The following is a 27,996-nucleotide window of genomic DNA, read 5'->3' on the forward strand; positions in this document are numbered from 1 at the left end:
TCCCCCTCACATAAATAGAACTAATACAACGAGCACAAGAGCCAAACTGGTGAACTTGAACTCTCCACAGCAGTGAACTAACATGGCTACTTCGGTGAGCTGCTCCTTGGTGAGGTTGAGTGGGTGATTGTAGGCAGTGACGCCGTGCTTCCTCCTCTCAGGACCTGGTGGCAGACTCGCTCTCAGCAGGCCGTTGTTCATCACATTGACAAATGACACCAAGGCGTGCCAGCCTTTGTTGTTGTACCACACCTGAACACAGAAAAGGGAGCGTTTGAGCTGACAGAAATATCTGGAGGCATCACCTACATCGCTTTCTTTAAAGTCTGTGGAAAAACAAACAGAAGACACAAAGACAGATAAAAAGATGCTCATTTACCTTCACATTGTTTTCACTGTTCAGCCCTCCTAAGACCTCTGGGAGTCTGTGCAGCAGGTTTCCCAGTGAACTGTTCTGTGATGAAGCAAAAAGCACACTCTCAGTGTTGACTGCTTTAATGGGGAATCATGTGGTGTGGGGGATGGTGGGTGAGGCTTTTTATTGTTATTAGCCGGTGCTCTGGTCAGGACTAGCTTTTCCTGGCACCAGCAGTAGAACTTCCAGCCCTTTTAAATATTTTACTTCCATTTTCCCTGCTATTCTCTCTGTAAAGGTAGAAAAAGGAATTAGTCTTATTAAAGCACTCATCTTAAGGCTCTCTGTACCTGTGGGACTCGGAAACGAGTCCTGATGGCCATGACCGAGTCTTGGAGATATTGGGTTTAAGATACAGCTCTGCCTCCGAGGGAGAAGCCACCATATCTGTGATACATTTTAGAAATAATACAAAGGTGGTTCAACCGAGTTCATGTAAACCAGTACAAAGCATTTAAAGAGATATATACAAAATATCTCCTCTATTTAACTGTGATAAGTGTAATTTAACAGCTTACCTGAATTCATTCACCCACTTCTTGGTTTTTAGGCTATTAAAGGCAGAGAGAGAGACAAGCGATCACAGAGTTACAATCATGATGGAAAAATGCAAATCAGTCAAAGTTTACGAAGACATTTATGAATACTGTGAAGTGTTCGGTCAATTGGGATCAAAATAAATGATAGCTATATGTATATTTTTATTGTATTGAGTTAATGAAGTACCTTTTCTTAAGGATTTGAGAGTAGGTCTTCACCAGGTAATCTGAGATGTTATAACTTGTCAGATTTTGCAGGATGTCTCCAGTCGGCCTTTTAATCTGAAAAATAAAAAACTGCAATGGGTCAGTTGAAAGCACTGGGGTCCAGTACAGTCCAGACATAGTCTACAGTATTTAACGAAAACAAACATTTCATGACAAAAAAAATCAGATAATGTTGGTTCTGTTACGAGTTAACTGGTGATATTTTCTGATGGTGCAGAGATCGTTTCACTGATCACTGTGTTACAGTAAATCAGTCCCGATTGATCCCGCGCTGACCTGTGGAGGCGGAAGCCCTCCAGCACCCTCAGGACACTCGGGGAGCATTCGGTAGACGTCTTCTGTGCTGCACTGACATTCAGGTGAGGGTCTGTCTCTGCTCCAGTTGCCTCTGCTGAACATGTCCCAGGCAGAGTAAGATAACTGTGGCCTCATGAATAAACCACCCCGCCCAGCTTCACACTGAGGATCCCTGCAGGGAGAAGACAGTTTTGGTGTCATAGTCATCGATGTGCAGTGAAAATATTAAAAAAAGTATGCAGATTTACTCAAATCTATATGTTTACTTATATAGAGATGCAATTTCAGCTGAATGCCACTGGAGGTTTTATATTGTCTAACCACTCTGTAACCAAACTAAAACCGACACTTTCTGAAAACGTGCATACATTTTAGCCACAGCAGTAATATCTGTGTAAGGAAAATAAATATTTTCTGGTGCCTAATACACTGTATTTAACATCATGATGTCTCAGCACCACAAGTCCTTCTATCTTTACTACTGCCTCCATAAATACCACTGAAACCAGTTCAATGGGATGATCTTACGTCATGTTGTCCTCCTTTTCCATGCACTTGGTACCAAATCCAGGCTGGTCAAGGAGAGCTTCAAGCAGATTCTCCATGGCTGGGTTTCCAGGATCATCGTTGCTGTGAATATAAAAACAGATGTGTGAAAAGATTTTGTTTATTCTTCAAATATGCTTTGCTTGTGATTGTGTAAACTCTGAATGACGATTCACCCTGATAAACATGAAGCCTTGCCTATGCTTTATCAAATGCCTGTGAAGACAAGTTCCTGTGTAAAAAAGAACGGAAAGCTCCTCTTAAGCAGACGTTTAGTATAGTATGGACAAAATGTTTTAGCAAGATATGCATTTGTCAGTTAAGCAATCTATATTCTGAGAACAGGCGGAGACTGCCTCCATGCCTATATAACCTGCAATAAAGAAGTGTACTGTGTGACTCTCTCTCTCGAGAGACGTTCACCCCATGTACATGTAATTGATTATATTGTCTCACTGTGTCTCTGTTTTACTTGGCAGCCTTCTATTTGGGATTTTCCCCCTACATTTCTTGGTCCTTCGAAGCCGGATGGGACGGCCTATTTAAAGCAGCTCCCATAAGAGGCGCCTCACCAGGTCCCGTCGGTGCGAGAAGCCCACGTTGAAGTCTGCCGGCAGCTCACGCACTAGGTGTGTGATAAAGTCCAAGGACGTGAATTCGGGTCTTGGCCAACGTTTTACAAGCGGTCCGCACCGTCGGGGGCTGATCAGGTGCATCTGAAGAACCAGCGCCAAGGTAAGACAGACTACTTTGAGATAATAAAGGTTTGCGCAAAAACGAAAACGAAACTTAAAAGAAATTAGGCTCGCCCAGAGGGGCTGGAAGTAAAATAAACACTGAGCTCATCCAGAGTGATTGGTAGCTCCCCGAAAGGGTAAAAATAGGCCTATAAGCTCGCCCAGAGAGGCTGGAAGCACTACGCTCGCTTTAAGGAAGCTGGTAGTGTGAACGCGCGTTGAAACTGTCTGTCTTTTATTGTCTATTTTTTTGGTGGAATAAGTTGAATTCTACAGCACAATAAGGAGGCTGAACTATTCCACTAATTTGTTTACTGTTGGTCGCTGAAGTACTGGTGAACTGAGAGGAAGGTCGTGTTTCATCACGTAAAGGTGACACCGCTTTCAAGAATAGCTTGAAAGTAGAAGGGCGTGTCAGCCACCTCTCTCTGTTCTCGTGCCAGTGAAAGCGCCGCAGGTGTGTGTGTGTATTACTAAGCGCTAAAAGAAGCATAAACTAATAATGGGTAATAAAGCAACAAAACTCACTGCTGACGAGCAGTGGCTAGAAAAGAAATGTCCAGGCGCCGGACAAATTAGTGCATATAGATGGAGAAATCCAAAGAAAACTAAATGTCCCACGTGGGAGGGAAAATGCATTAACTAAATTATAAGAAACCCTCCAAGCAGAAATAAATACTGAAAAGGAAGCTAAAAAGAAATCAAAGCATACACAAGAGTTGTAATATTTTAAAGCATGGAAAGAGGAATGAAGTGGAATAAACAAAAGGTTAAATTAAGGTTAACTTAAATTAAAGCAATGAAACAAAATTGGGAAGACAACCAAGCTGAATGAATAGAATGCGTGAAACCAGATAATTCACACAAAATATATCAAATAAAAAGAGAGATGCATAAGGCATATTAAGGCTGTGTCATTGTTCAGCCAAGGAAAATGTCTCCAGCTTGGGAAGGTGTGAAGCTGCAGATTCACACAGACCCGTGATGGATACATAATAAAATATAAACTAATATACTATTGTATATTAGTAGTAAAGTAGTGTATTGTGATATACTATTGCTGTTATAAAAAAGGAAAAACAATACAATGATAACATTAATAATGACATACTATTAATAGGAAGAGGCACCTCAGTCAGTTATGATGTGAGGTGGAAGATTGTTAAAAGTAGTCTGATTCAAGCTTAAGGTTTGCTCAAACTCAGTACAATGATATAGGAAATGAAGAAAATAAGGAAATAACTAAACTAATCAGGTGCATAGAGACACCTGACCTGCTTGTAAACCTGTCATCTTAGATGAGACTTTGTTAAGATGAAGAGCAAACCTATACTAACAACTAATAAGCCAAACCCTGTATACAACAGCTAAAGCTACAGGTTTGAGAAGCTGAATAAAATGAATTAAATATGTGGACACTACCAAGCTGATGAGCAAGTTACACATTTTTATTTGTTTTTTAGAGCAGAAGCTGCATATTAAAAGGTCACACATGCAGCTGTCTGTGAGCTCAGTTTTTTTCCTCACACTTCTGCTCTGTTTCTGGCAGCAGCTTTTTCTTTTTCTTTTTGTGTCCTGACTCATGTGTGTAAAGCCTTCATGCCATCGGCAATTTGTTTTTTTATTTTTGTTTTTTGTTTTGTTGGTTTGAAAAATGAATAAATCTGTGATCATACTTGTGGATCACAGTGGCACATAATGATTAGGCATATGATTTACTAATGCAGATGTAATAACTTTATTCTAAAATTCAAGGAGAACAAACAAGAACAACATCTTCAGTTATGTCTTCTTGTTGTTCTCTGTGCAGTGTGCTGAGTACTGTAACTTCTGAAGTAGCTCTCACCATGTGTCCTTGATGATGATAAGTCCAGAGCCAGCTGAGAGCTGGGTTGTCTGTTTTGTTTTATGTGACAAGGCTGAGAAATTAAAACTTAGTTTCTTGTTTTGAAAAAAAAAAGAAAAAAAGTGAGTGACAGCCCAGACTCATAGACTCCGGCACCCCTACCCTCAGGTGATCTGACTGGTGAAGGGAGGGCTGATTGGGTATATCCCGCCCTCTGCTTCTTGCCAGTAGTCTACTCACCTGAGGACCTAGGTGTGTTTGGTTGTCATGAAGACACTCGCCGTCCTAGCAGCTGTCCTCCTGCTCCTAGCAGGACTCCTCGCGCTTTTCGAGGACAATAAAAAAGACAAACAGCACCACCTACAGACGAGATGGACACACGACAACTCACACCTCCGTGACATGACGCAAGACCATATCCATCCATGGATGAACAATGCCTGGTACCGCTACGTACACGACAGAACTAAGGGAGAGCCTAATAACACTGCATGTTACGTCTGCTCCCACATGCCATGCACCTCGACATTTCCACCTTTTATGGAAACCACATGAATAAAACGCAAGCCAAGTGCGCTGCCAGCTTTTCGGGCATTGGCTATCAACATAAGAAAATCATCATTAATGAGACAAGCTCTATCATCTATTCACTTAACCTTTTTAGTATCTTCCAGGGACCACCCCGATACGAGGTAATCACCGTCGAAAACGCTGGACTTGACAACGGAACGTGTGACCAGCTCTTCTGGATCAACTTCAACGTGATGAATCGGAACACGTCCATTCACTTCCCAGTGTTCTTGGACCAAACCCCAGGGAAGAACCACTCCATGTGCTACCGACAAGACAACGGTAACAGACCCCTAGGCAACACCACCAACTGTAACCAAACCGCTGCCAACGGAGAGGGCGCACCTGTAAACACGTCCGCGCCCAGCGGAAGGAATGGCCTGGCTGTGTGGACAACGTGCCTACTTCATACTACCACCCGGATGGACGGGCACCTGTGCCCCAATCTTCATTTCAGACCACACCTTCAGGATGTCAGCTGTAAATAGCTCTCAGACCACAAGACGACGACGAGACGTCTCCACACTGCAACCACATGATCCCATCTATGGCAGTGATGTGCCAGAGGAATTTAAGCTTTGGACCACCGGACAAAAGGTCCTCCACTCACTGTTTCCATGGGTGGGCACCGGAAAGAACATGTTAAGAATTGAAACTTTGGATTACCGCTTTGGACTGTTCCTGAATGCCTCGTGCAAAATCAACAAAATGAAGAGATTGATGCCCTGTGCATAACTGTGATGCAACACCGAGTCGCACTGGACATGATTCTGGCTGAAAAAGGAGGACTCTGTATACTCTTTAACAACACATGCTGTACGTACATTCCAGATAATGTTCACTCTTCCAACATGACCGACGCCTTACGCACGCTGAAACAACTCAGGGACGCTCAGCAACAGGACTATGTCACGAACACTGAAGATTGGCTTACCTGGCTGTTAAGTGGTTCCTGGAAATCTCTTTTAATAAAAGGACTGGTCTTTGTTGGAGTTCTTTTACTTTTACTCTGTTGTTTTACTTCTTGTATCTTGCCATGTGTACAATCAATGATTAATAAAGTTGTTGCAGTTCATGTGCAGGCATACCTGACACTGCCCATGGACGAAGATGATGATAATCCCCCTGACACTGAAATGCTGTGATACACCAATGTATGACGTGTTGATTAAAAATGCGCTGCAAGAAATCATGCACAGATAATAAACTAATGGTGTTTTAACTAGTGTGAAAGTTAAACAACAGGAGGGAAATGTGAAAAGATTTTGTTTATTCTTCAAACATGCTTTGCTTGTGATTGTGTAAACTCTGAATGACGATTCACCCTGATAAACATGAAGCCTTGCCTATGCTTTATCAAATGCCTGTGAAGACAAGTTCCTGTGTAAAAAAGAACAGAAAGCTCCTCTTAAGCAGACGTTTAGTATAGTATGGACAGAATGTTTTAGCAAGATATGCATTTGTCAGTTAAGCAATCTATATTCTGAGAACAGGCGGAGACTGCCTCCATGCCTATATAACCTGCAATAAAGAAGTGTACTGTGTGACTCTCTCGAGACACGTTCACCCATGTACATGTGATTGATTATATTGTCTCACTGTGTCTCTGTTTTACTTGGCAGCCTTCTATTTGGGATTTTCCCCCTACAAGATGAAAGAATTCCTCAATAATACAGTGGCTGCAAAAGTATTCGGCCCCCTTGAACTTTTCCACATTTTGTCACATTACAGCCACAAACATGAATCAATTTTATTGGAATTCCATGTGAAAGACCAATACAAAGTGGTGTACACATGAGAAGTGGAACGAAAATCATACATGATTCCAAACATTTTTTACAAATAAATAACTGCAAAGTGGGGTGTGTGTAATTATTCAGCCCCCTGAGTCAATACTTTGTAGAACCACCTTTTGCTGCAGTTACAGCTGCCAGTCTTTTAGGGTATGTCTCTACCAGCTTTGCACATCTACAGACTGAAATCCTTGCCCATTCTTCTTTGCAGAACAGCTCCAGCTCAGTCAGATTAGATGGACAGCGTTTGTGAACAGCAGTTTTCAGATCTTGCCACAGATTCTGGATTGGATTTAGATCTGGACTTTGACTGGGCCATTCTAACACATGGATATGTTTTGTTTTAAACCGTTCCATTGTTGCCCTGGCTTTATGTTTAGGGTCGTCGTCCTGCTGGAAGGTGAACCTCCGCCCCAGTCTCAAGTCTTTTGCAGACTCCAAGAGGTTTTCTTCCAAGATTGCCCTGTATTTGGCTCCATCCATCTTCCCATCAACTCTGACCAGCTTCCCTGTCCCTGCTGAAGAGAAGCACCCCCAGAGCATGATGCTGCCACCACCATATTTGACAGTGGGGATGGTGTGTTCAGAGTGATGTGCAGTGGTAGTTTTCTGCCACACAGTGTTTTGCATTTTGGCCAAAAAGTTCCATTTTGGTCTCATCTGACCAGAGCACCTTCTTCCACATGTTTGCTGTGTCCCCCACATGGCTTGTGGCAAACTGCAAACGGGACTTCTTATGGTTTTCTGTTAACAATGGCTTTCTTCTTGCCACTCTTCCATAAAGGCCAACTTTGTGCAGTGCACGACTAATAGCTGTCCTATGGACAGATTCCCCCACCTGAGCTGTAGATCTCTGCAGCTCGTCCAGAGTCACCATGGGCCTCTTGGCTGCATTTCTGATCAGCGCTCTCCTTGTTCGGCCTGTGAGTTTAGGTGGACGGCCTTGTCTTGGTAGGTTTACAGTTGTGCCATACTCCTTCCATTTCTGAATGATGGCTTGAACAGTGCTCCGTGGGATGTTCAAGGCTTGGGAAATCTTTTTGTAGCCTAAGCCTGCTTTAAATTTCTCAATAACTTTATCCCTGACCTGTCTGGTGTGTTCTTTGGACTTCATGGTGTTGTTGCTCCCAATATTCTCTTAGACAACCTCTGCGGCCGTCACAGGGCAGTTGTGGAGCTGTTTTGCAAAGAAGAATGGGCAAGAATTTCAGTCTCTAGATGTGCAAAGCTGGTAGAGACATACCCTAAAAGACTGGCAGCTGTAATTGCAGCAAAAGGTGGTTCTACAAAGTGTCTGTGAAGGTTCTCAGTCATCCAGGTCATCGTAGTCAAAGGAGTTTGCAAAGAAAAGCGTCTGGACTTCTTTGAGTTGCTTGAAGACGTTTCACCTCTCATCCGAGAAGCTTCTTCAGTTCTAAGGTCAAATGGCCGAGAGTCCCAGATTTAAACCCAGTGGGAGTTTCCCCCCAGGGAGGGACAAAGGACCCCCTGGTGATCCTCTAATCACATGCGCCCAGGTGTGAAAGTGGGTGTGGGACCTAATCAGCCAGGGTTTCGGGTGAGCCCATTGTGAAACCTGGCCCCACCTTGTCATGTGAATTCCTGAGGTCAGATGGCCCAGGATGTGAGTGGGCGTTAAGGCGTCTGGGGAGGGAACTCAAAACTGGATTATAGATGGCAGACAGTTGGTGTCGTAAACCACCGCCTCTGTTCAAGGATGGTCGCTCACAGTGGACATAGATGGCCTCTTTCACTCCTCTTTCAAACCATCTGTCTCTCTGTCCAAAATGTGAACATTGGCATCCTCGAAAGAGTGACCTTTATCCTTAAGATGCAGATGGACTGCTGAGTCTTGTCCTGTGGAGGTGGCTCTTCTATGTTGTGCCATGTGCTTGTGAAGTGGCTGTTTGGTCTCTCCAATGTAGAGGTCTGGGCATTCCTCGCTGCACTGTACAGCATACACCACGTTGTTCAGTCTGTGTTTTGGAGTTTTGTCTTTCGGGTGAACCAGTTTGTGTCTGAGTGTGTTGCTGGGTCTGAAGTACACTGGGATGTCGTGCTTGGAGAAAACTCTCCTGAGTTTCTCTGATACACCGGCTACATAGGGGATGACAACGTTGTTGCGTCTGTCTTTCTTATCCTCCCTCGCTGGTGTCTGATCTTCTTTTCTGTGCCTCTTTGCTGACTTTATGAACGCCCAGTTAGGATAACCACATGTTTTCAGTGCTTCCTTTACATGTGTGTGTTCCTTCTTTTTCCCCTCAGGCTTAGAGGGAACATGTTCTGCCCGGTGGTGTAGGGTCCTAATTACTCCAAGTTTGTGTTCCAGAGGGTGATGGGAGTCAAAGAGGAGGTACTGGTCCGTGTGTGTGGGCTTCCGGTAAACTTCAATGTTGAGGTTGCCATTCTCTTCAATGTGCACAGCGCAGTCCAGGAAAGGCAAACAGTTATCCTTTGTGTCTTCCCTGGTGAACTTGATGTTTTTATCCACGGCATTAATGTGCGCAGTGAAGGATTCCACTTCTTGTGTCTTGATTTTGACCCAGGTGTCGTCCACATATCTGTACCAGTGGCTGGGTACTCTCCCTTTAAAAGAGCCAAGAGCCTTTCTCTCCACTTCCTCCATGTAAAGGTTGGCTACAATAGGTGACACAGGGGAGCCCATGGCACAGCCATGTTTTTGTCTGTAGAAACCCTCGTTGTATTTGAAATATGTAGTGGTGAGGCAGAGGTCTAACAGTGTGCAAATCTGATCGGGTGTGAAGTTGGTCCTGTCTTCCAAGGAGCTGTCTTCTTGTAGTCGTTTTCTGACAGTCTCCACTGCTTCCGTGGTGGGTATGCAAGTGAAGAGAGAGACTACATCAAAGGACACCATGGTTTCATCTGGATCCAGGGTAAGTTTCTGGACCTTGTCGGTGAAGTCGGTGGAGTTCTTGATGTGGTGTGGTGTGTTCCCCACGAGAGGTGCCAGGATGGTAGCAAGGTGTTTCGCAATGTTATAAGTGGCTGAGTTTATGCTACTGACTATGGGTCTGAGTGGGACCCCTTCCTTGTGGATCTTAGGAAGTCCATAAATGCAGGGTATGGCATCCCCTGGATAAAGGCGGTGATATGTGAGGCGGTCAATGATTTTGTCCTTTTCAAGGTCTTGAAGGCAAGCTATAACTTTCTTTTTGTAGCTGCTTGTGGGGTCTCGTTTTAAAGCTTCGTAGGTGTTGTTGTCACTGAGGAGAGTAGTGATCTTTGTGTGGTAATCTGTTGTGTTTAGGACCACGGTGCACCTTCCCTTATCCGCTGGTAATATGGTGATGTTGTGGTCTTTGCTCAGGGAAGCGACGGCCTTCTTTTCTTGTAGTGTGAGGTTAGACGGAGGGACTTTTGCACTGGAGAGGGTGGCTGAGACTTTCATCCTGATTTGCTCTGCTTCTGTCTGTGATAATTTATTAATCCGTATGGTGGTTTCTGTGGCTGTGATGAGGTCCACTATGGGCAACTGTTGCGGAGAAATGGCGAAATTGAGGCCTTTGGCTAAAACCCTCTTTTCAGGTTCAGTGAGATTCCGGTCTGAAAAGTTCTTTACCCATTTCTCCTGACTGAAGAAGCTTCTCGGATGAGAGGTGAAACATCTTCAAGCAACTTAAAGAAGTCCAGACGGTTCTACAAAGTATTGACTCAGGGGGCTGAATAATTACGCACACCCCACTTTTCAGTTATTTATTTGTAAAAAATATTTGGAATCATGTATGATTTTCGTTCCACTTCTCACGTGTACACCACTTTGTATTGGTCTTTCACCTGGAATTCCAATAACATTGATTCATGTTTGTGGCTGTAATGTGACAAAAGGTGGAAAAGTTCAAGGGGGCCGAATACTTTTGCAAGCCACTGTATGCTCAATAACAGAAACAAAATGCTGAGAGAGCTTTTGTAGGCAGTTACGACTCAGTGGGGTACCTGAAGAAGGTGTACTGCTCGCCGTACATCCAGGGATGCAACTGCAGGGCGCTTCCCAAAAGGAGGAACAATAAGGCTGAAGAGCAGGGCGATCAGCACAAATACATCAGGGAGAACGATCTGAGGCACAAATCGAGACATCCTTAAAGATATCCGTCTATGTTTCAGAATAACTATCATTCTGCAACATATAGCTAATGACAAGCAGCTAATTTCAAAGAAAAAGGCATAGCGATAGAAGTGGGTGGATATTTTAGTCAGCTGCTGACAGATAGTCTAACCTGGGCAAAGATTCCCCGACGGCTCCTCCGAGCGTAAAGCCAGCGTTTGATGAAGAGCGCTCTCAGCTGCTGCCACGTCAGCCACCAGCCGGTTGCAGGCACCCCACCGTGGCCATCGCCATTCAGCAGGTCTGTCTCCTGAGGTTCTGCTGACAAGAAAAACACAATGTGAGAACCTGGACTGTTAATGTACATTTAACTGATAAATACTTGGACCTAGACACGTCCATGGATACAGAGGCAAAATAAACCAGAGAAAAAACTGAAATGTCATAATTTACATCTACTTTTTTTGCATTTTACTTATATTCTACTGAAAAAAATCAATCTCATCTAATAATTATTTTCAGCCAGTTGCGAGCTGAGAGTACCTTTTCTATGAGGCTTTTTCCTTCCTGGCAGCATTTTGGAAACAAACAGTCACAAGGGGAAACAGAACACTTGCATGTGCATGATATGTGTGTGAGTGTGTGCGTGTACACACTCACACACACACCTGTTTCTGCTTCATCTAGAGGATGGCCATCAGTTCCCTGTCCTGACGGCGGCTGGCTGTGGGGTGATTCAGGCTGCACCTCTGCTTCAGTGTCCACACCTGTCTCCTCTGCCACCCGCAGAAAGATCTGGAAAATACTTTAAATTTAAATCCTCCGTACATGCACAACAAGGCACTCTTTGAAAGAGTGTGAAAACGAAAACAAGATAATAAATAAACCCCACAACGTTTTATTTGTGGAAAGAGTGGAAATCTACAGTGTCTTAAAGGACATTTGATACCCTGTTGCAGGAGTTTCTTATAAAAACTCAGCCAAAGCAATTTTAAGTTCAAACTGAGGCATTTCCTTAACAGTGTAAGCTGCAGACTGCAGGTGGCAGTGAAGGGAGCATCCAGAAACCTTGCAAAGGAGCAGAGAGTGAGAAGGTAAATCATGCAAAGGTGACTTATCAGGCTCCACAAATCTGCTATCAGTGCTAATCGAAGGCTAATGTTAAGCCTGCTACTGGCACGGCAGCTCCACAAATATCCAGCCTTCCCGAAGAGATGGATAATACGCCATTCAATCCGTTTACTCTTACGTCACCCTTGTGGACTGTGCATTCACTATATTGATTAGTGTGTAATAGGAGATTTTTATACTAGTTTTATCACAACCAACCACTCACTGACCTAGTTTCATATTTTCCAGTGATGTAACTGGGAAATGTAACTGTAACATTGTCTCACCTCCTCCAGCGTGCTGTCCGACAGCCCGTAGCTGCTGATTCCCAGTTCAGTCAGTCTCTGGTCCAGTGTGATCAGTAGGATGGCCAGGCTGCTGTCTTTGGCGGCCGTCTGGCCAGGTTGATCACCGCCTCACGTCTAGACTCCTGCACCAGTCTGGCACCAGGGATGTGGTGTTGAACCAGCGACAGCAAAGCTGCCAAATCTGCCATGAAGATGAATGTGATTTTAAATTGCTTCTAAAGATGTTTTCAAACATGCACTCAACATTTTCAGTCTCTCCTATTGTAAACTACATATTCAAAGCTACACATAAACCCGACAAAATGCAACTTCAGACATTTAATGCAAAACAGGAGGAAGTCTACGGACACAGCCCACGACTAAATAGTTTGTAGAACCAGCTTTAACAGCAAGAAATTGAAATAACCATTTTCTATAAGACTTTATCAATCTCTCAAATTGCTGTGGGTGAATTTTAAACCCACCTTTATTACAAAATTGCTTTAGTTCATTGATGTTTGTGTGCATTCATTTATGCACAGGTCACAGCATTTTAATCAGGTTGAGGTCTGGACTTGGCGAGTGCAAAGCCTCAATTCTTCAGTTTTTCAGCTGTTCTGTTGTCCTGAGATCATTCATCCTGTTTTGACCAAGCTTTTGGTGTGATGGCCACATCCTGTGGCTTCAAAATAAGCTCAAATCATCACCCCTCCACCACTGCGCTGACAGTTGATATGAGGTGTTTGTACTGAAATGTTGTGCTTTGTTTTTGCCAAATGTGGCGCTAATATAGTTGTTTCGGTCTCATCTGCAAATGATAATTGCAGTTTCTTTGCTCCAGACCAACAAACCACCAAACCGTCTGCTTTTACATTGGTGCTCAACCTTGCTAATGATCAATTAATGTAGTGTACACTCACATGAGCTGCTATCCTCACTTCCCAGCCCGGTGTCTTCACTCAGTGATGAGTCGCTGTCCTGAAACATAGAGCAGAGAACGGTTCTTTCAGTACTCCACATTTCTGTGCTTTCTTTAAACTTATGTACAAATTATAAAAACTATATAACAGCAAGGTAATAGATAAACAATTAAAACTTTAAATTTGCTTTCATTTTTATGATGAATATAAATGAAAAACCTTGATGAGAGGAGGGAGCTTGTTGGAGCTGGCACTGGTGGAAATACTGAAATTACTGGGAGTGCTGGTGTCCAGTCCTTCCCTCTTCACCACAGTGAGGTAGTAGCCAGACCCCAGCTGAGATTTAAGGAAGAGCGGTGAGCCACAGCAGCACAGCTTCCCCTGAGAGATGATGGCAATCCGGTCACCTAACAACTCTGCCTCGTCCATGTAGTGGGTGGACAGGATGATGGTCTGGTCTGAGGGGGAAAGAGAGCACGTTAGTGCGATTTATTTTCTTATAAGTCTCAGAATAAAGATCTCAAAAGAAAGACAAGCATATCCAGGCTTTATAGAGATGTGGATCAAGGTTCCGTTACTCAATTACTTCCCGTTTTATTTGTCCTGTCCTGTGTGCATTGTATTTAGTTTTAGTTCTTTTGTCTTGTTTTCCCCTGATTAGTTTCAGATGTGTTCCCTGGTGTCTTCCATTGCCATCAACCACCCTAGTGTGCACTTAAACCCCATCATGCCTGCCTGTGTTTCCACCCCACTTGAATCAATGGCCTTTGTGTTTCTGCTGCTTGTTGGATTTTTATGTCTCGCCTGAATAAAGGCTAGTTTTACTGTTTATTAAGTTTGCATGCTAGTCTTGTTGTTTCCCACTAAACATAACAAGAAGAATGTTATCTTTAAACAAATAACCAATAAATGACCGTTTAGTCTCCTGGCTAAAATGTAATTTGTTCTTACCCTCAAACCCTGATCAGAAAACAATGTTCACAGCACCTTTGCAGTATTTGAGCAGCAGGTCCCAGATCCCTCTGCGGGAGTACGGGTCAACCCCAGCTGTAGGTTCATCCAGGACGACCACCTTTGAGCCTCCGACAAACGCTATCGCCACAGACAGCTTCCTCTGCATGCCACCTGACAAACGGAAAGTTTTAAGCTTGAAAAGAAAACTGACTGAAAAACAAACCTGTTGTTTTTCATGCATAAAGTCTCACACACTGAGGTTAAACTAGTAACTTTACCTGAAAGGTTTTTGGTCTGTTCGTGTCGCTTGTGCAGGAGGCCCACATCCTCCAGCAAAGTGTCCAGCTCCGCCTTCACCTCTGCTTCAGACAGACCCTTCATACAGCCATAAAACCACACATGCTCCTCTACCGTCAGCCTGAAAGTAGGAGAAAATATGAAAATATCTCTTTAATAGAAATCCGATCAAAACAGTCTACACTATAAAAAAAAAAGGTATTCTGAACGTTGTTTCAACACGTTGCAGCTCGGGCCTTGCATGTCTCAATAAAGGCTGTTAGTAGTAATATACCTTGTGTGCGTGTGTGTGTGTGTGCGTGTGTGTGTGTGTGTGTGTGTGTGAGAGTGTGTGTGTGTGTGCCCTCACTGAAGGAAGGTCACAGCAGGAGCTTTTTCAAACGCATTTCCAATCATTGTTTTTATTGTATTATTTGCGATACTTTATAAATATGAACCTCTAAAGATTTTGAGTTCATGCACACTGTGAAACAAGAATCTAAATATTTTGTGTCACAATGATTTCTATAAAAACATGATGTTTATGGGGATAATGTAACAAATCTTTTGTGACCCTATTAATGATCACTGGTGATTGAAGAGGAAGCTGAACCCGGGCTCAGGACATTTTCATGACAAGCGACAGCGCAGACATCTACTAATGAGAGAACATGTTTTATCATCATAAACACGGTGATATGAAGCATCGTTAAAGTGTCACTTCAGTAATGTTTTTAATAGATGACTTTAAAACACTAAACTCTAATTTCTGTGGTTTATTTTAAGTTTACAGAATATAACATGTGGTAAGACGACGAGTTTTACTTCTCACAGGTCGTGTTATGTGTATCTATTTATCACGTATGCTGCTTTGCTCTGTGGACTGTAAAATGTTTCATTGTGTTCATGAAATAAACCAGACTTTCACCGTCTGCATCTTTTACTGTTTTTCTGCTTTTGTTCACTCCAAGTTTGACAAACCCACAGACATCCAGAGTTAACTCACTAACAATGTGGAGCAGTCTCAGTGTATTTAGCTGCTTTTCCCCTAAACACAACCAACTGAGAGAAACGCCTGTAGTCCTCACTTTGGTCATTTTGAACGCTGAAGGAGATTTGCTCCATAGACACCTTATACTAGTGTTTCCTGCACTTAATCCATCACTACTATGTTCTATTTAAATTCAGATTCCTTTTATAGTTTGCAGTGAAATTTGTTAAACCGTTGCTTAATGTGACAGAAGTACACGTCACTCTTTACTAACACATTTGTAGATAAGTTTATTGCTGAACCACACAGTTAGCAGTCTCACTCACTCTCTAGGTTTTTGAAGTTTTGTGTGTAATGGTTTAGTCTATCAAACCTTACCCTTTCCTCCCCAGTATCACAACAGTACAACTCCCAAAGTACGGATCAGTAAACAACCAATGATTCTAAAGCCAGAACAGAAAGATACAGTTGGAAGATGCATGATTGCGTTTTTATGATGCGTAGTAAAACTACCCCCTCTTCTTCTTCTCTGTGTTGTTGTTGTTCCTGTGTGTGTGTGCCTGTGTGTGTGTGCCTGTGTGCCTGTGTGTGTGTGTGTGCCTTAGAAGTCAAATAATACATTAGCCACACTTAAAAAAACAAAAAACATCTGAATTTCATTTAGAACTGAGATTCTAAGTTGTAAGCAGAAATCTTGTGCTCAGCCACAAATATGTTTCCCCACTTTCACAATGCTGAGGTGTCAAATCCACACAAATCCACAACCCCCCAACAAATGGTTTGTTACACGCGGGTGTGAAGGGCATGCTTTACTCACACAGCCTCACACACAGTAGATTTTTAAAGTTTTTGGGTACAGTGGTTTAGCCACAGATGTAACTTCTACTTTTGATAAAGATCACTCCACCTGTTTATTAAGAAATTAAGCTCTTATTTATACATGTCTACACAATTATAGAAACCATGTGCTCTGTGACATTAAAGTCTTCTACTGCTGCCTCCAGCGGTTTGCATTTTAAACTCCCAGCCTTTCAGGTTGTTATGAACGACTTATATTTCTAACATTTTGTGATATAAAAGTGAACCATGTGGGTTTTTTAATTTTCTGTGTGATGGAAGGACTTAAGACACAAGTTATTTAAAATTCAAAGGGGAGACACGCTGCAATATGACTCTCTTCTCTCATTCAGCCACTCTCATTTTCTTTCTCTCAATACAACAGGGAAAAGGTTGTGCATGAATCTTCTATTTGAAAGTTAATGTGAAGTAAGAGTTGTGATAGTTTTGTATTCTCCAATAATTTTTATTTATTATTATTTTTTGAGATTTTGACTTTTTTTAAATTAGTTTCTGTGTTAAAAAAAAATATCTGATTATTATTTTTTAAATGATTAGCTTTTATTTTTGTCTAGAGGGCTTGTGTCAGATTTATGAAAATCAGTACAGGCGTTATAATAAAAACACAGAACTTTTTGAAAGCAGTTGACTCACAGACTTGTAGACATCCAAAGTCTCAATAAACATGTGCATCAATGCCTCATTGGGCATTATTAGTTGTAATAACACGGTTACCAAACCAACAAATATGGGCGACCGTGGCTCAGGGGGTTGGGAAGGGCACCTGTAACCGGAAGGTCGCCGGTTCGATCCCCGGCCTCTCTGTCCTGGTCGTTGTGTCCTTGTCGTTGTGTCCTTGGGCAAGACACTTTATCCTACCGCCTACTGGTGTTGGCCAGAGGGGCCGATGGCGCGATATGGCAGCCTCGCTTCTGTCAGTCTGCCCCAGGGCAGCTGTGGCTACAACTGTAGCTGCCTCCACCGGTGTGTGAATGTGAGAGTGAATGAAAGCGCTTTGGGTGCCTTGAAAAGTGCTATATAAATCCAATGCATTATTATTATTATTAAATACTAAAACTAAAGATATTTTCTTTATATTTATATTTTATTTTCATTTTAAAAGCCTTTTTTACGTTTTAGTTTAGTTAACAAAACTGCCTTTTTCACCAGGTTACTATAGTTAACTAAAAAGCATTTTAGTTAGCTATAATAACCTTGGTCCCAATTTCAATGAGTGACTGATTGCTTCCTAAAACTACAGAAAACCAGTGTGTGAAAAGGCTGTGTCCTTGCAGCCTGTTTAGAGAACAAATATGCAGCTAGGGCAATAGGATGAACAACTAGAAAGCGAAAATTTCAGAAGAAATTTTATGTGTGCCTATGCCGCTGCTATTCAGTGTAGTTTGCCATTCATACGGCTACAGAGAGCAAAACTCAGCAGAGCAGCCATTCTCCACCATGAACTATGGTAAAAACAAACACCGCTCACACTTCACAGATGACAGCTTACAGTTTTGTGTAAAGATGAAGTTACTTTGTACAGCCCCGATTTGCAGACACTGTGCACACAGGTTCATGAGCAGAAGTCCCACTGTACCACGGCAGATCCGACAATGTTTGCATGAACACGCTTTGAAGCATTACGTTATGGACCACTTTTCACACATGGTTGGTGTACCCAAACAGCCGGCTGTAGCTTTTCAACTCACAGCCCGACACACACCCAAAAAACAGCCGAGAGAGCACAGACTACGCCCGAGAGGCGTGATTGCAGGTGCCGCTCAGGTGGGTCCACCTCCCCTGCAGCGGCACTGCAGACCACGCCCCGCCACACACATCAAACACGTAAAATAAATATTTATGCACTTTTGCATTCACTTTTTGTTTTTTGTTATTTTTACACAGTGTTCTGAATGATGAACAATGGTCTACAGCCAATCTTGTGTATTATTATACAAACTTTGGTTGTAAGATTCAGATAACTATTTAATAAAAGCTAAATATTTTATATGAGAGTAAGAAAGAAAAGTATATCTTTGTGTCCACCTTTCTCTGTTAATGCCCTACCTGGCCCCCTGGCAAAAGCTTTGCTAGATCCGCCCCTGCACAGTTACCAGCTGTCAGCTACACAAAAAAATGAGCTTGGTGTTTGTCTCTCAGAAACAGTTCATAACTTCCCTTCAACTCTTTCATGTCACCTAAAGGGTAAACCTGTTTCTCCATCACCAGTTCAGCTCTGATGATTCAGTAAGGACATCTGGTTTGGAACAGCCGTTTTTACAGCTGTGGCTGCAGCAAACATCAGCTGATACTAGAAATTAAAAGCAAATGAATTCTAACAACAGCTGATCGTTTAGCGCGATAAACAAACAAGAGAGAAAAGCCGATCATTGATCAGTTTCATGACTGAAGTTTCAACAGGCGAGAGAATGACAGGGGAGGCTGTCATAAAGTTCAACATCGGTAACATCGGTAACTTAGCGCGCACACAGCTGTATAGAAACTCCGTCGTGCTAGCTAGCACGCAGTACGATTGTAAAAAGTCAGCACAACGAAAATAAACTACACCTAAACTCGGTTTATATCTGACCCAAATAGAGTGCAGGTCATAACTTCTTACCTGAAATTCAGTTCACCTCACGCTCCTGCCTTCGCTTTCCCTGATCCACGATTGACCTCCGCGTTAGCAAACACCGGTCGATCGGCGGTAGCCTCACCGCCTTGTATGTCTCGTTCGCGGCATGTCCTTTCTGTCACACACCGGTGGATAGCTGCCCTCTGTTGTAGCTCCACCACCAAACAACTCAGTTATTTTTTCCACATCGACCAGCATCATCGGCCCATATAAACGAAAAAAAAGTCCAGCTAAGACACAGACCCTTGCCGAGCGATGGGGCAATGAAACAAATTTTAGCCACCTCACTATCAGCCAAGCCTGGGTGGTTTTTCACCGCTAGCTAGCGGCGCTAGCGGCGCTAGCTAGCTAGCCGGCTATCAGCAACACGTAAGAGAACTGTTGCTAAATAAACTACACCTAAACTCGGTTTATATCTGACCCAAATAGAGTGCAGGTCATAACTTCTTACCTGAAATTCAGTTCACCTCACGCTCCTGCCTTCGCTTTCCCTGATCCACGATTGACCTCTGCGTTAGCAAACACCGGTCGATCGGCGGTCGCCTGCCCCGCCTCATATGTCTCGTTTGCGGCATGTCCTTTCTGTCATACACTGGTGGATAGCTGCCCACTGTTGTAGCTCCGCATTATAGCACCACCAAACAACTCAGTTATTTTTTCCACATCCAGCTGTAACTCCGATTCTGTGCGAACATTTGCGAGAGACCGGGGAGGTGAAACGAGAGAGAGAGTCCCCTCGCTGTGCATTTGCAGCCAAGTGTGGCAGCTAGCTAGGTAGCCGGCTAGCTGTCAGGCAGGACCAAGGTCGTCAGAGCACTGTCGCTAATATGGGATGTCTTGATAAAACAAGCAGATATTTGAAGTTTACACACCTACATTCTCGCCTGAAAATATCTTAAAAGTTTATTTTGTGACCTAGAAACACTAATAAAAGACATATAAAACGAAGTGGTGGCCGCCATTGTTTAACTCGGCAGAGGTGTGCTATGAATTGTGGGATATGGAGTTTTCCACCAAGCATAGAAGCCATTGTGTTTACCGTAACTATTCAATGGTTCGCGCAACCTTAAAACCTCCAATGGTTCCTGAAAGCAGCGAGGCTGTGCGCGCCATTGATATTGTCGTCATTACGGTATCCAAATAAGGGTAGACAGGCTGTACCACTCCCGGCATACCACTAGAGAGAGCCAACACACCACAAATGAAGTTTGAAATTTGTTTCAATGGGACCAAAAGATGGCGCCAACACACCACAAATGAAGTCTGTTTATTTGGCGCCAAAAGATGAATTGGCCTAAATTTGCACTAAAATATTAATATTTAAAAAACTATAAAAGTCATAAACACCAAAAGTCATAACATAATAGTCCAGCTCCAGCCGCACAAAATGATCTAACATATGTAACCCTATTGTCAAAACTGTTTGGCAGAGGAGCGCGGGAAAATTTTCACTAAAATATTAATATTTAAAAAACTATAAAATTCACAAAATGAGGTAACATATATGAAGCTTGTCTCAAAACTGCGGGGCGTGATACGTGCCGAAATTTAGGCGGAAGATGGAGAATAATAATAATAAGAAGAAGAAGAATAAATCCGACGAATAGTAATATGTGTGCCTCTTGGCATAGGCACACATAAATATATCATTATTTAGTTATTAATCAGGATTGGGTATATCATATATTACAAAAATAGTGTCTGACCCAAACATTGCTTTTGTAATATAAGAATGTCTGTTTTGTCGTTTTGATCATTGTAACTACAATTTGGAGTATTAATTCTACTTTTCCTATAGACATTAAAGTTAATGTGAAGTGATAATTTTGTTCGTACGATGGTGAATGCATCCGATTACAGAATAATCCCACTATTCACGAAAATGTGCTCCTTCTATATTTAAATCTCCCTCTTATTGCTGAACACTAAATTACTAAATAATAATGAAATAATGAAATAAATAATGTATATGTATATATATCACTAACATTGTGTATTATAATAAGTGTAAAACATAAAATAAATACTTGCTGTTGAAGCAGATAAAACGCTTTACAGCCAAGAGCTAATCACAATAAGCCATGTTTGGTTGCTAGACAACGAGTGGGCCAATTAGCGCTATGCTTGAAGTGCTTGTGTAACCCCTCTCAGTCTCTATGTCCGGTGCTGTATGAGTAAAACTCTCTGGACTCGAGATGGGTAGAGCTCAGGCGTGATTTATTCCCCTTTTGTGGGTCTCTGCAATAACATGGGACATGAATAACCATGGGTTTCCAGCAACAGGATTCCACCCAAACACAGCAAAAGCTTCATTGCTACTAACGGATAAGCTAATGATCGTATAGTGGAACTCTCAGTTTTCTTAAAATAAATTAAAAAAAAACAAATATTGATTGAAAAATAAAATGGCAACAAAACTTATTACGGACTGCATTGTGGTTTAGGTAAAAGAAGAGAAATTAATTCACTTAAATGCACATTCATGTGAAATAAATAAACTTCCAGACCAAAGCCAAAATTTACTTTCATGTACAATAGTAAATGGAACAATGCTGCCATCTACTGGGAAAAACTTAATAAGCAGTATTTCTTAAACAGAATTAGCCTGCAGCTCAACCACATACATGTTTCAAAATACACATACCTGCAGTAACATGGGACATGAATAACCATGGGTTTCCAGCAACAGCATTCCGCCCAAACTATCAAGAAAAGTTTCAAATTATTAGACACGACAGTCTCCTCTAGCTGTTAGCCGCTAGCTCAGCGTGTCCATTTTTCCTACCGTCTAACCCATTAATTGGAAAACAAGATCATAAAACTGAAATCTACTCAGATGCTACTGTATGGACAGTTCATGCTGTTAATGTACTGTCATGTTAACCTCAATGAGGATCTTCAAATATGTTTAAACTGTTCAGTCAGGGCAGACTGAGAAGGACCTTACCACAGCAAAAGCTTCATTGCTACTAACGGATAAGCTTAGGGAAAACCAGTTTACCAGTAGCAGACTTCTGCTGCGGATTTTCAAAATAAATGTTCCAACATCAAATCTATCAAAATAAACCCATGGCTGCGATCCCAAGTTTAACAGGAATTTAACAACAACAAAACCATATTCATTCTTTTACATCGTTACACTTGCGGTGGCGTACACTCAGGGGCGGATCTAGAGAAATTTTCTTAGGGTGGCATGAGGGTGGCAAAGAAATCAAATGGGGTGGCAAAATCAAAGCCTTTTTTCCCCCAAACACATATGCAGGTGGTTACATATGGTTAAAATGATTCAAATGCAGTAAGTATACATGTTTTTCATATAAATATAGTCTATAACTTATCTATAAATTATTGTCTGTAGCCCACATAATTACACACTTTAGTTACATAAAACATGTGAGTTTTGACTCTATGTACTGTATAGCCTGTATAATAAATAAATATGGAGCCCAATAAGTATAAAATCCAGAAAGCTACACAACATGGGGCGGTTCATTTACAAACACACGTCCAACTTAAGTTTCACTGTTTTTTGTTAGTAAACAATCACATTGTTACAGCTTAAATTACACAAAATGTCAGAAATCTGCACTGTCATGAACAAAAATTTAAACCTAATTTTTCATGATTTGTTGGATTAACTCACTGAGGTCTGAAATACAACCGGCCATTTTTGACTCCTTTTGAGTTTACGTTTGTATTTCACCCTCAGATTGTTTCATTTTATTTTTCCCCCTTGCCTTGTTTGGTATCTTTTCAGCTCAACTGAATTTAGTTGTTTTTTTCACTGACATACTGCATTATTACTACTATTACTATTAATATTACTATTACTGATCTGAAATCACACAAAGAACTTAACCCTTGTGTCATCCTTTAAAAAAAACTTACACTGATCACCCTAGGGACCAAAAATGGCCACGCCCCCAAAAGTGCTATAAAAAGGTTATATATTAATATTTTTTTCCACTTTAAATGAGTCAGTCTTTTAAAACTACTTCTGCCTGAAATATTTATATCAAGTTTTTATTATATTTCGGGCGTTTTAACCCTTTATATCCCAGTTTCATTACATGAGCACAGTGTTTTTTTAGTCGAAAAAACCAAAAAACTTAAATATTTTCCATAAAATACATTTGAAGTAATATTTGATTATTATTATTATAATTAGGCCTTTAGATGGTCCAAAGATTGGCACCAACATTCATTTTGATTGATCATTATTTTTTTTTGCAGGGGCAAATTTTTTTTAAAAACTTACACTGATCACCCTAAGGCCACAAAACGGCCACGCCCCAAAAGTGCAATAAAAATGTTATATATTAATATTTTTTTCGACTTTAAATAAGTCAGTCTTTTAAAACTACTTCTGCCTAAAATATTCATATAAAGTTTTAATAATATTTCGGGGTTTTTAACCCTTTAAATCCCAGTTTCTTTACATGAGCGCACTGTTTTTTTAGACAAAAAAAGCAAAAAGCTTAAATATTTTCCATAAAATACATTTGAAGTAATATTTGATTATTATTATAATTAGGCCTTTAGATGGGTCAAAGATTGGCACTAACTTTCATTTTGATCGAGCATTATTTTTTGCAGCACCATAGTAAATTATAATAAAACGGTATATTATGTTTTTAGTTTTCACATACTAAGTGCTTATTACCTCGTTGTTTTCAAAAATAAAACTACAAGAATATGTTAATAACAATACAAGATCACTTTGAACCAGAAAAACATTTATTTCAGAAAGATGAATGTGAACAGTTATGTTATCGGGAATCGAGAAAACATGATGTTTTCTCGATTCCCCTGGTGGCGCGCCGCCTCCAGCCGGCTGCCTCTAGCTGGCTGCTGCGGTAGGTCCCGGTGTCGTTCCGCGGTGAGTGTCCCTGGCCGAGTTTGTTTCCCCCGTGTAGGGAGCACAGGCTGAGATGTCTAAATCACGCACAAACAGTATTCCACAATTTTTATTTTTAGTTCACAAACACTTCTAATTATGACGTTTTACATGTGGAACTTTGGAGGGCTTAGTTCTTTATACAGAAAAGTTACAGCAGGATATAAATAATTATCAGGCAAAACTGTCCGTCGTTTATTACAATAATCCCATCCGAACGTGAGAACACTAAAATATAAAATGTTTTGTAACCCTCAAACCGAATGGTAATGCAACAATACTACTAATGTTTTGTAACCAAAACATCCCATACCTCGCTGCGTCATCGACGCATGTGGCATCATCTGTCGGGGTAGCTATCTACACGACATGTCCGATCCCACACAATAAATCTATCGATTTCTTTTGTAACCCTCAAACTGACTGGTAATGTAATAATACACATTTGTCATGAAACCAAAACAAACTCGCTGCGGCATCGTGACGCGGGTGACGTGTTCTGTCGGTAGCTACCTACACGACAGTTTGACATGTCCGATCCCACGCAATAAATCGTAGTAATAATAGTTTTCTTTTGTAACCCTCAAACTGACTGGATACTAATTTTTCAAATAACGAAAACATTGCAGGGGGGGGGGATTTTGTCACCGGCGAACAGTGCTTCACCATCGGCGATGGCGGAGAGCATCGCCGAAGAGGATGGAGGATCATTGTTCGCGGGTCACCAAAATACTTTTAAATTTTTCAAAAATCACCCTGTTACTGTTTCATTCATCTCCCTTTCGCTCCCAATTTTAAAATGAGTGGCAAAGGTGCTTTTTTTTACCGTTAAATTTGCGTTCCATGTGCCTTTCCAGGAGGATCCGCGATGCGCGCCGAGCCCTTCCGCCGTCAAAAATAACTACTTCCGGGTTACAGCTTTTTCAATCACAGCTGCATTGAAAAATGAGCTTGAAGCCATAAAGTCTAATTTGGTTTTGGTTCCAGCTTTTATATTTATTGTGTTTGTATTGCATTGTGGCCTAAGAGAAAAGACGGAAAAAAAGGTGTGTGTGCGTGCGCGCGCGTGTGTGTGTGCGTGTGTGTCATTTTTTTTCCTTTTTTTTTAGGCATAAAGACCTTTATTTTATTTTTTTAAAACATACACGCCATTGTCTAAGACTGTTAGTGACACAGAATTATCATTTTTTGAGCAGAAAGTCTATGGAATAAATACGGAAATTTACTCCATTTCATTCACTTGCCCAAAAGTGGAAAAAATGGCGCCACCTGGTGGACAAATGAAAAAAATACAATTTCAAGGCCCTGAGTCTACATTGACCTCCAAAGATAAAGAAATACATTAATTTATGTTCTAGTAATTTTGGGATGAAAAATAGCGTTTATAATGGTTGTCAATGGGGCAGAAAACGGCCCTAGGGTAATCAGTGTGAGTATTTTTGCTGCTCAGCCATTTTAGGCTGATTTAAGAAATTCAGACTGAAATTTTAAAATTAAAAAAAAAATAAAATCCTTTGGCAAGTTTGGCTATATTACACTCAACACAGTGGAAATGGCGTGCATTTGAAACAAGCAAGTGGCAGAAAATGGTCCCAGTATGACATTAAAATCCTAGTAGTATTTTTTTTTATGTAAAAAAAAAACAACACAGACATGTTGACTAAATTTTTATAACTTGAAATGCAAACATAAATTGTACATTTTGTAAACATATACAACTATTTATCTGAAAATGCAGCCAATACACCTGCAGTTTTTTTTTTTCATTTTCTACAACCATTTAAAAATATTACTAAAACTAAAGTGAGAGAACAATCAGGTGTCGCAATAAGATGCCCCACAAATGATGTGTGCCAGTAAAAAAACAAGTTTGTCCACCAAAAGACAGAGGAGAACATCACAGGGACAAACCTGCAGGCCTGACAACAGCAGGTGTATCACTCCGCTGGTTTTCTACTTAGTGACAGTGTTTACGTTGCAAATGTGCCTTTGTGACATTCATTAGTGCCCTCACTGACACACAAGACAAAACGACTACACAACAGAACAGCTACACAAGACAACACTCCACACTAAACGTCACAAATCTCCCACATCTAAAAACTCTCTCGCTCTCTCCCTCTGTCTCGCTGCCGTTACCGTCACTCCCAAAACTCTCCCCTCTTCCTAAACAACCAAATCCCACGTGTTGACTTTTTTTTAAATTGGTCGACATGGTACATTTTTCCGCCGATAGGAAAGAGGTGGCTTTTTTCTTTCTTTACTGTTTTCGCGCTGTCCTTAGAAAACGCTTAAAACACACACACACAAACGTGAGGACAGTATTTAGAAAAAAGCGTGGCTTATATATATTATCATAACTCTGGATTTACTGGCCTGTAATTAAAATTTAAAAACTTTGAAGTCCGAACTTTCAATGTGGGCTGAAATAGAGACTCAGCGTGGCTGCAGCGTGTTGCTATGTCAGCTTACATCAGTCATGTGATTTGGAGGTGCAGCGTGTCCGTGGACCACAGAGGGTTAATAACACTCACCTTCCTTCCATTTCCAGAGTGTAACATCCAAACACCTGTGTAAAATCCGAAATTCCCATGGTGTTGTTCAAAATGTGCTCTGGCACAATCATAAGCATGGCTTGCTACTGAAAACAAGAAAAAAAGCCTTCCTGCTATGGGCTGAACCATTTGTTAATGGTGGAGGGGGGGAACACTATCCAATATATTCAGTTTTAGCATTTATATTCACTGTTGACTGTAACTACGCTCAAACTGTTAATGCTATCTTATTTTAATAAACAACACTGTCATATGCAAAACTGGGGTGGCACTTGGGGTGGCAAGGGATCATTTTAGGGTGGCACTTGCCATCCCATGCCACCCTTCTAGATCCGCCCCTGCGTACACTTTCATTAGGAACGACGGGGCTTAAGGAGACGGTCCGTTGCTAGCTACATTGGAAAAATACGTTGGAAAATGCAAGTAAGTTTTGTTTCCTCATGATGTAAACATTTAAAACACCAACTGTCGAGGCTACCTAACTTGTTCGTCCGGCTGTGGTAGTAGTTTCTGCACATTTCTGCTGTCACAGAGTAATTCCAGCACAAATTAAAGTAGGTATGACGGTTTGCCACTTAACGTTGCCCATCAGAGTATGCTTGTAGCTTATATTCTTAAATCCAGGATGGTTTGTGTTATGTATGAACCAAGAGTTATGGTGTGCTATGCAAGCCATCGCCAGTAGGGGGCACCACGCCCAGTTATGTGTGTGTGTGTAACTTCTGTGTCATCCATAAAGAAGAAGTCAACTTGTAAACAAACTATCGTATGTGCAGTCTGACTCGGCATAAGCCAGGGGCCCGTTCTTCGTACCTCGCTTACTACATCCAAGATCAAATCATCGCGCCAACTTTGAGCTCGCTATTCCGGTTCTCCGAACACACCTGTTGTTGACGATTAGTACAGCTGGATGAAGTAATGCGAGATCACTGGGTGGCTTAAAAGGGGCTACGCATCGATAGTAGAAACATTGATCGGCAACCCTGTGATTGGTCGGCGAAGATGTCGAAGGAGCGCGCTCAGTATTTTTCGGCAGCAGAGCAAGAACTCTTGATTGAGGGATTTCAGGAGTTTCAGAGTTTAATTAAAACGCAGGGGAACACCGCAAAGGCTGCAAAAGCAAGGAGAGAGGGCTGGCAGAAAGTTGCTGACAAATTAAACTCGTAAGTTTTATTATATTATATTACATTATATCCTCTTTCACATTAGAGCCACAACAGGACCCACTAGTATGGAAGCCCGTTCCCGCCACTAAGAAAAAAAATAAAACGATACTTAACTCGAAATTTCGAGTTATCTTTCTCGAAATTTCGACTTATTTTCTCGAAATTTCGACTTAGTTTCTCAAAATTTCGAGTTAGTAACTCGAAATTTCGACTTAGCAACTCGAATTTTCGATTTAGTAACTCGAAATTATGAGAAAAATAACTCGAAATTTTGAGATAATAACTCAAAATTCCGAGTTAGCTCTGCCAATCAGTAATCTACCTGAATGACGTC

General features: G+C 41.5%; 1 protein-coding gene across 1 annotated transcript in view; it reads right to left on the bottom strand.

Annotated features, from left to right (window-relative positions):
• Positions 1–26,511, bottom strand: part of LOC102082389 (ATP-binding cassette sub-family A member 1) — a 32,616-nt gene extending 6,105 nt beyond the window's left edge. The window contains 19 exon segments of the mRNA XM_019351081.2: positions 83–252; positions 380–454; positions 706–802; positions 934–966; positions 1,142–1,236; positions 1,459–1,651; positions 2,008–2,109; positions 10,926–10,967; positions 10,969–11,045; positions 11,207–11,355; positions 11,578–11,601; positions 11,703–11,829; positions 12,432–12,544; positions 12,547–12,633; positions 13,352–13,409; positions 13,571–13,809; positions 14,339–14,476; positions 14,584–14,723; positions 26,476–26,511. Coding sequence (XP_019206626.1) covers positions 83–252; positions 380–454; positions 706–802; positions 934–966; positions 1,142–1,236; positions 1,459–1,651; positions 2,008–2,109; positions 10,926–10,967; positions 10,969–11,045; positions 11,207–11,355; positions 11,578–11,601; positions 11,703–11,829; positions 12,432–12,544; positions 12,547–12,633; positions 13,352–13,409; positions 13,571–13,809; positions 14,339–14,476; positions 14,584–14,723; positions 26,476–26,486 — 1,970 coding nt within the window. The 5' untranslated portion in view covers positions 26,487–26,511.
• Between the last annotated feature and the right edge of the window lie 1,485 nt (positions 26,512–27,996).

This window comes from Oreochromis niloticus, linkage group LG22, assembly GCF_001858045.2.
Source record: "Oreochromis niloticus isolate F11D_XX linkage group LG22, O_niloticus_UMD_NMBU, whole genome shotgun sequence".
Classification (NCBI taxonomy): domain Eukaryota; kingdom Metazoa; phylum Chordata; class Actinopteri; order Cichliformes; family Cichlidae; genus Oreochromis; species Oreochromis niloticus.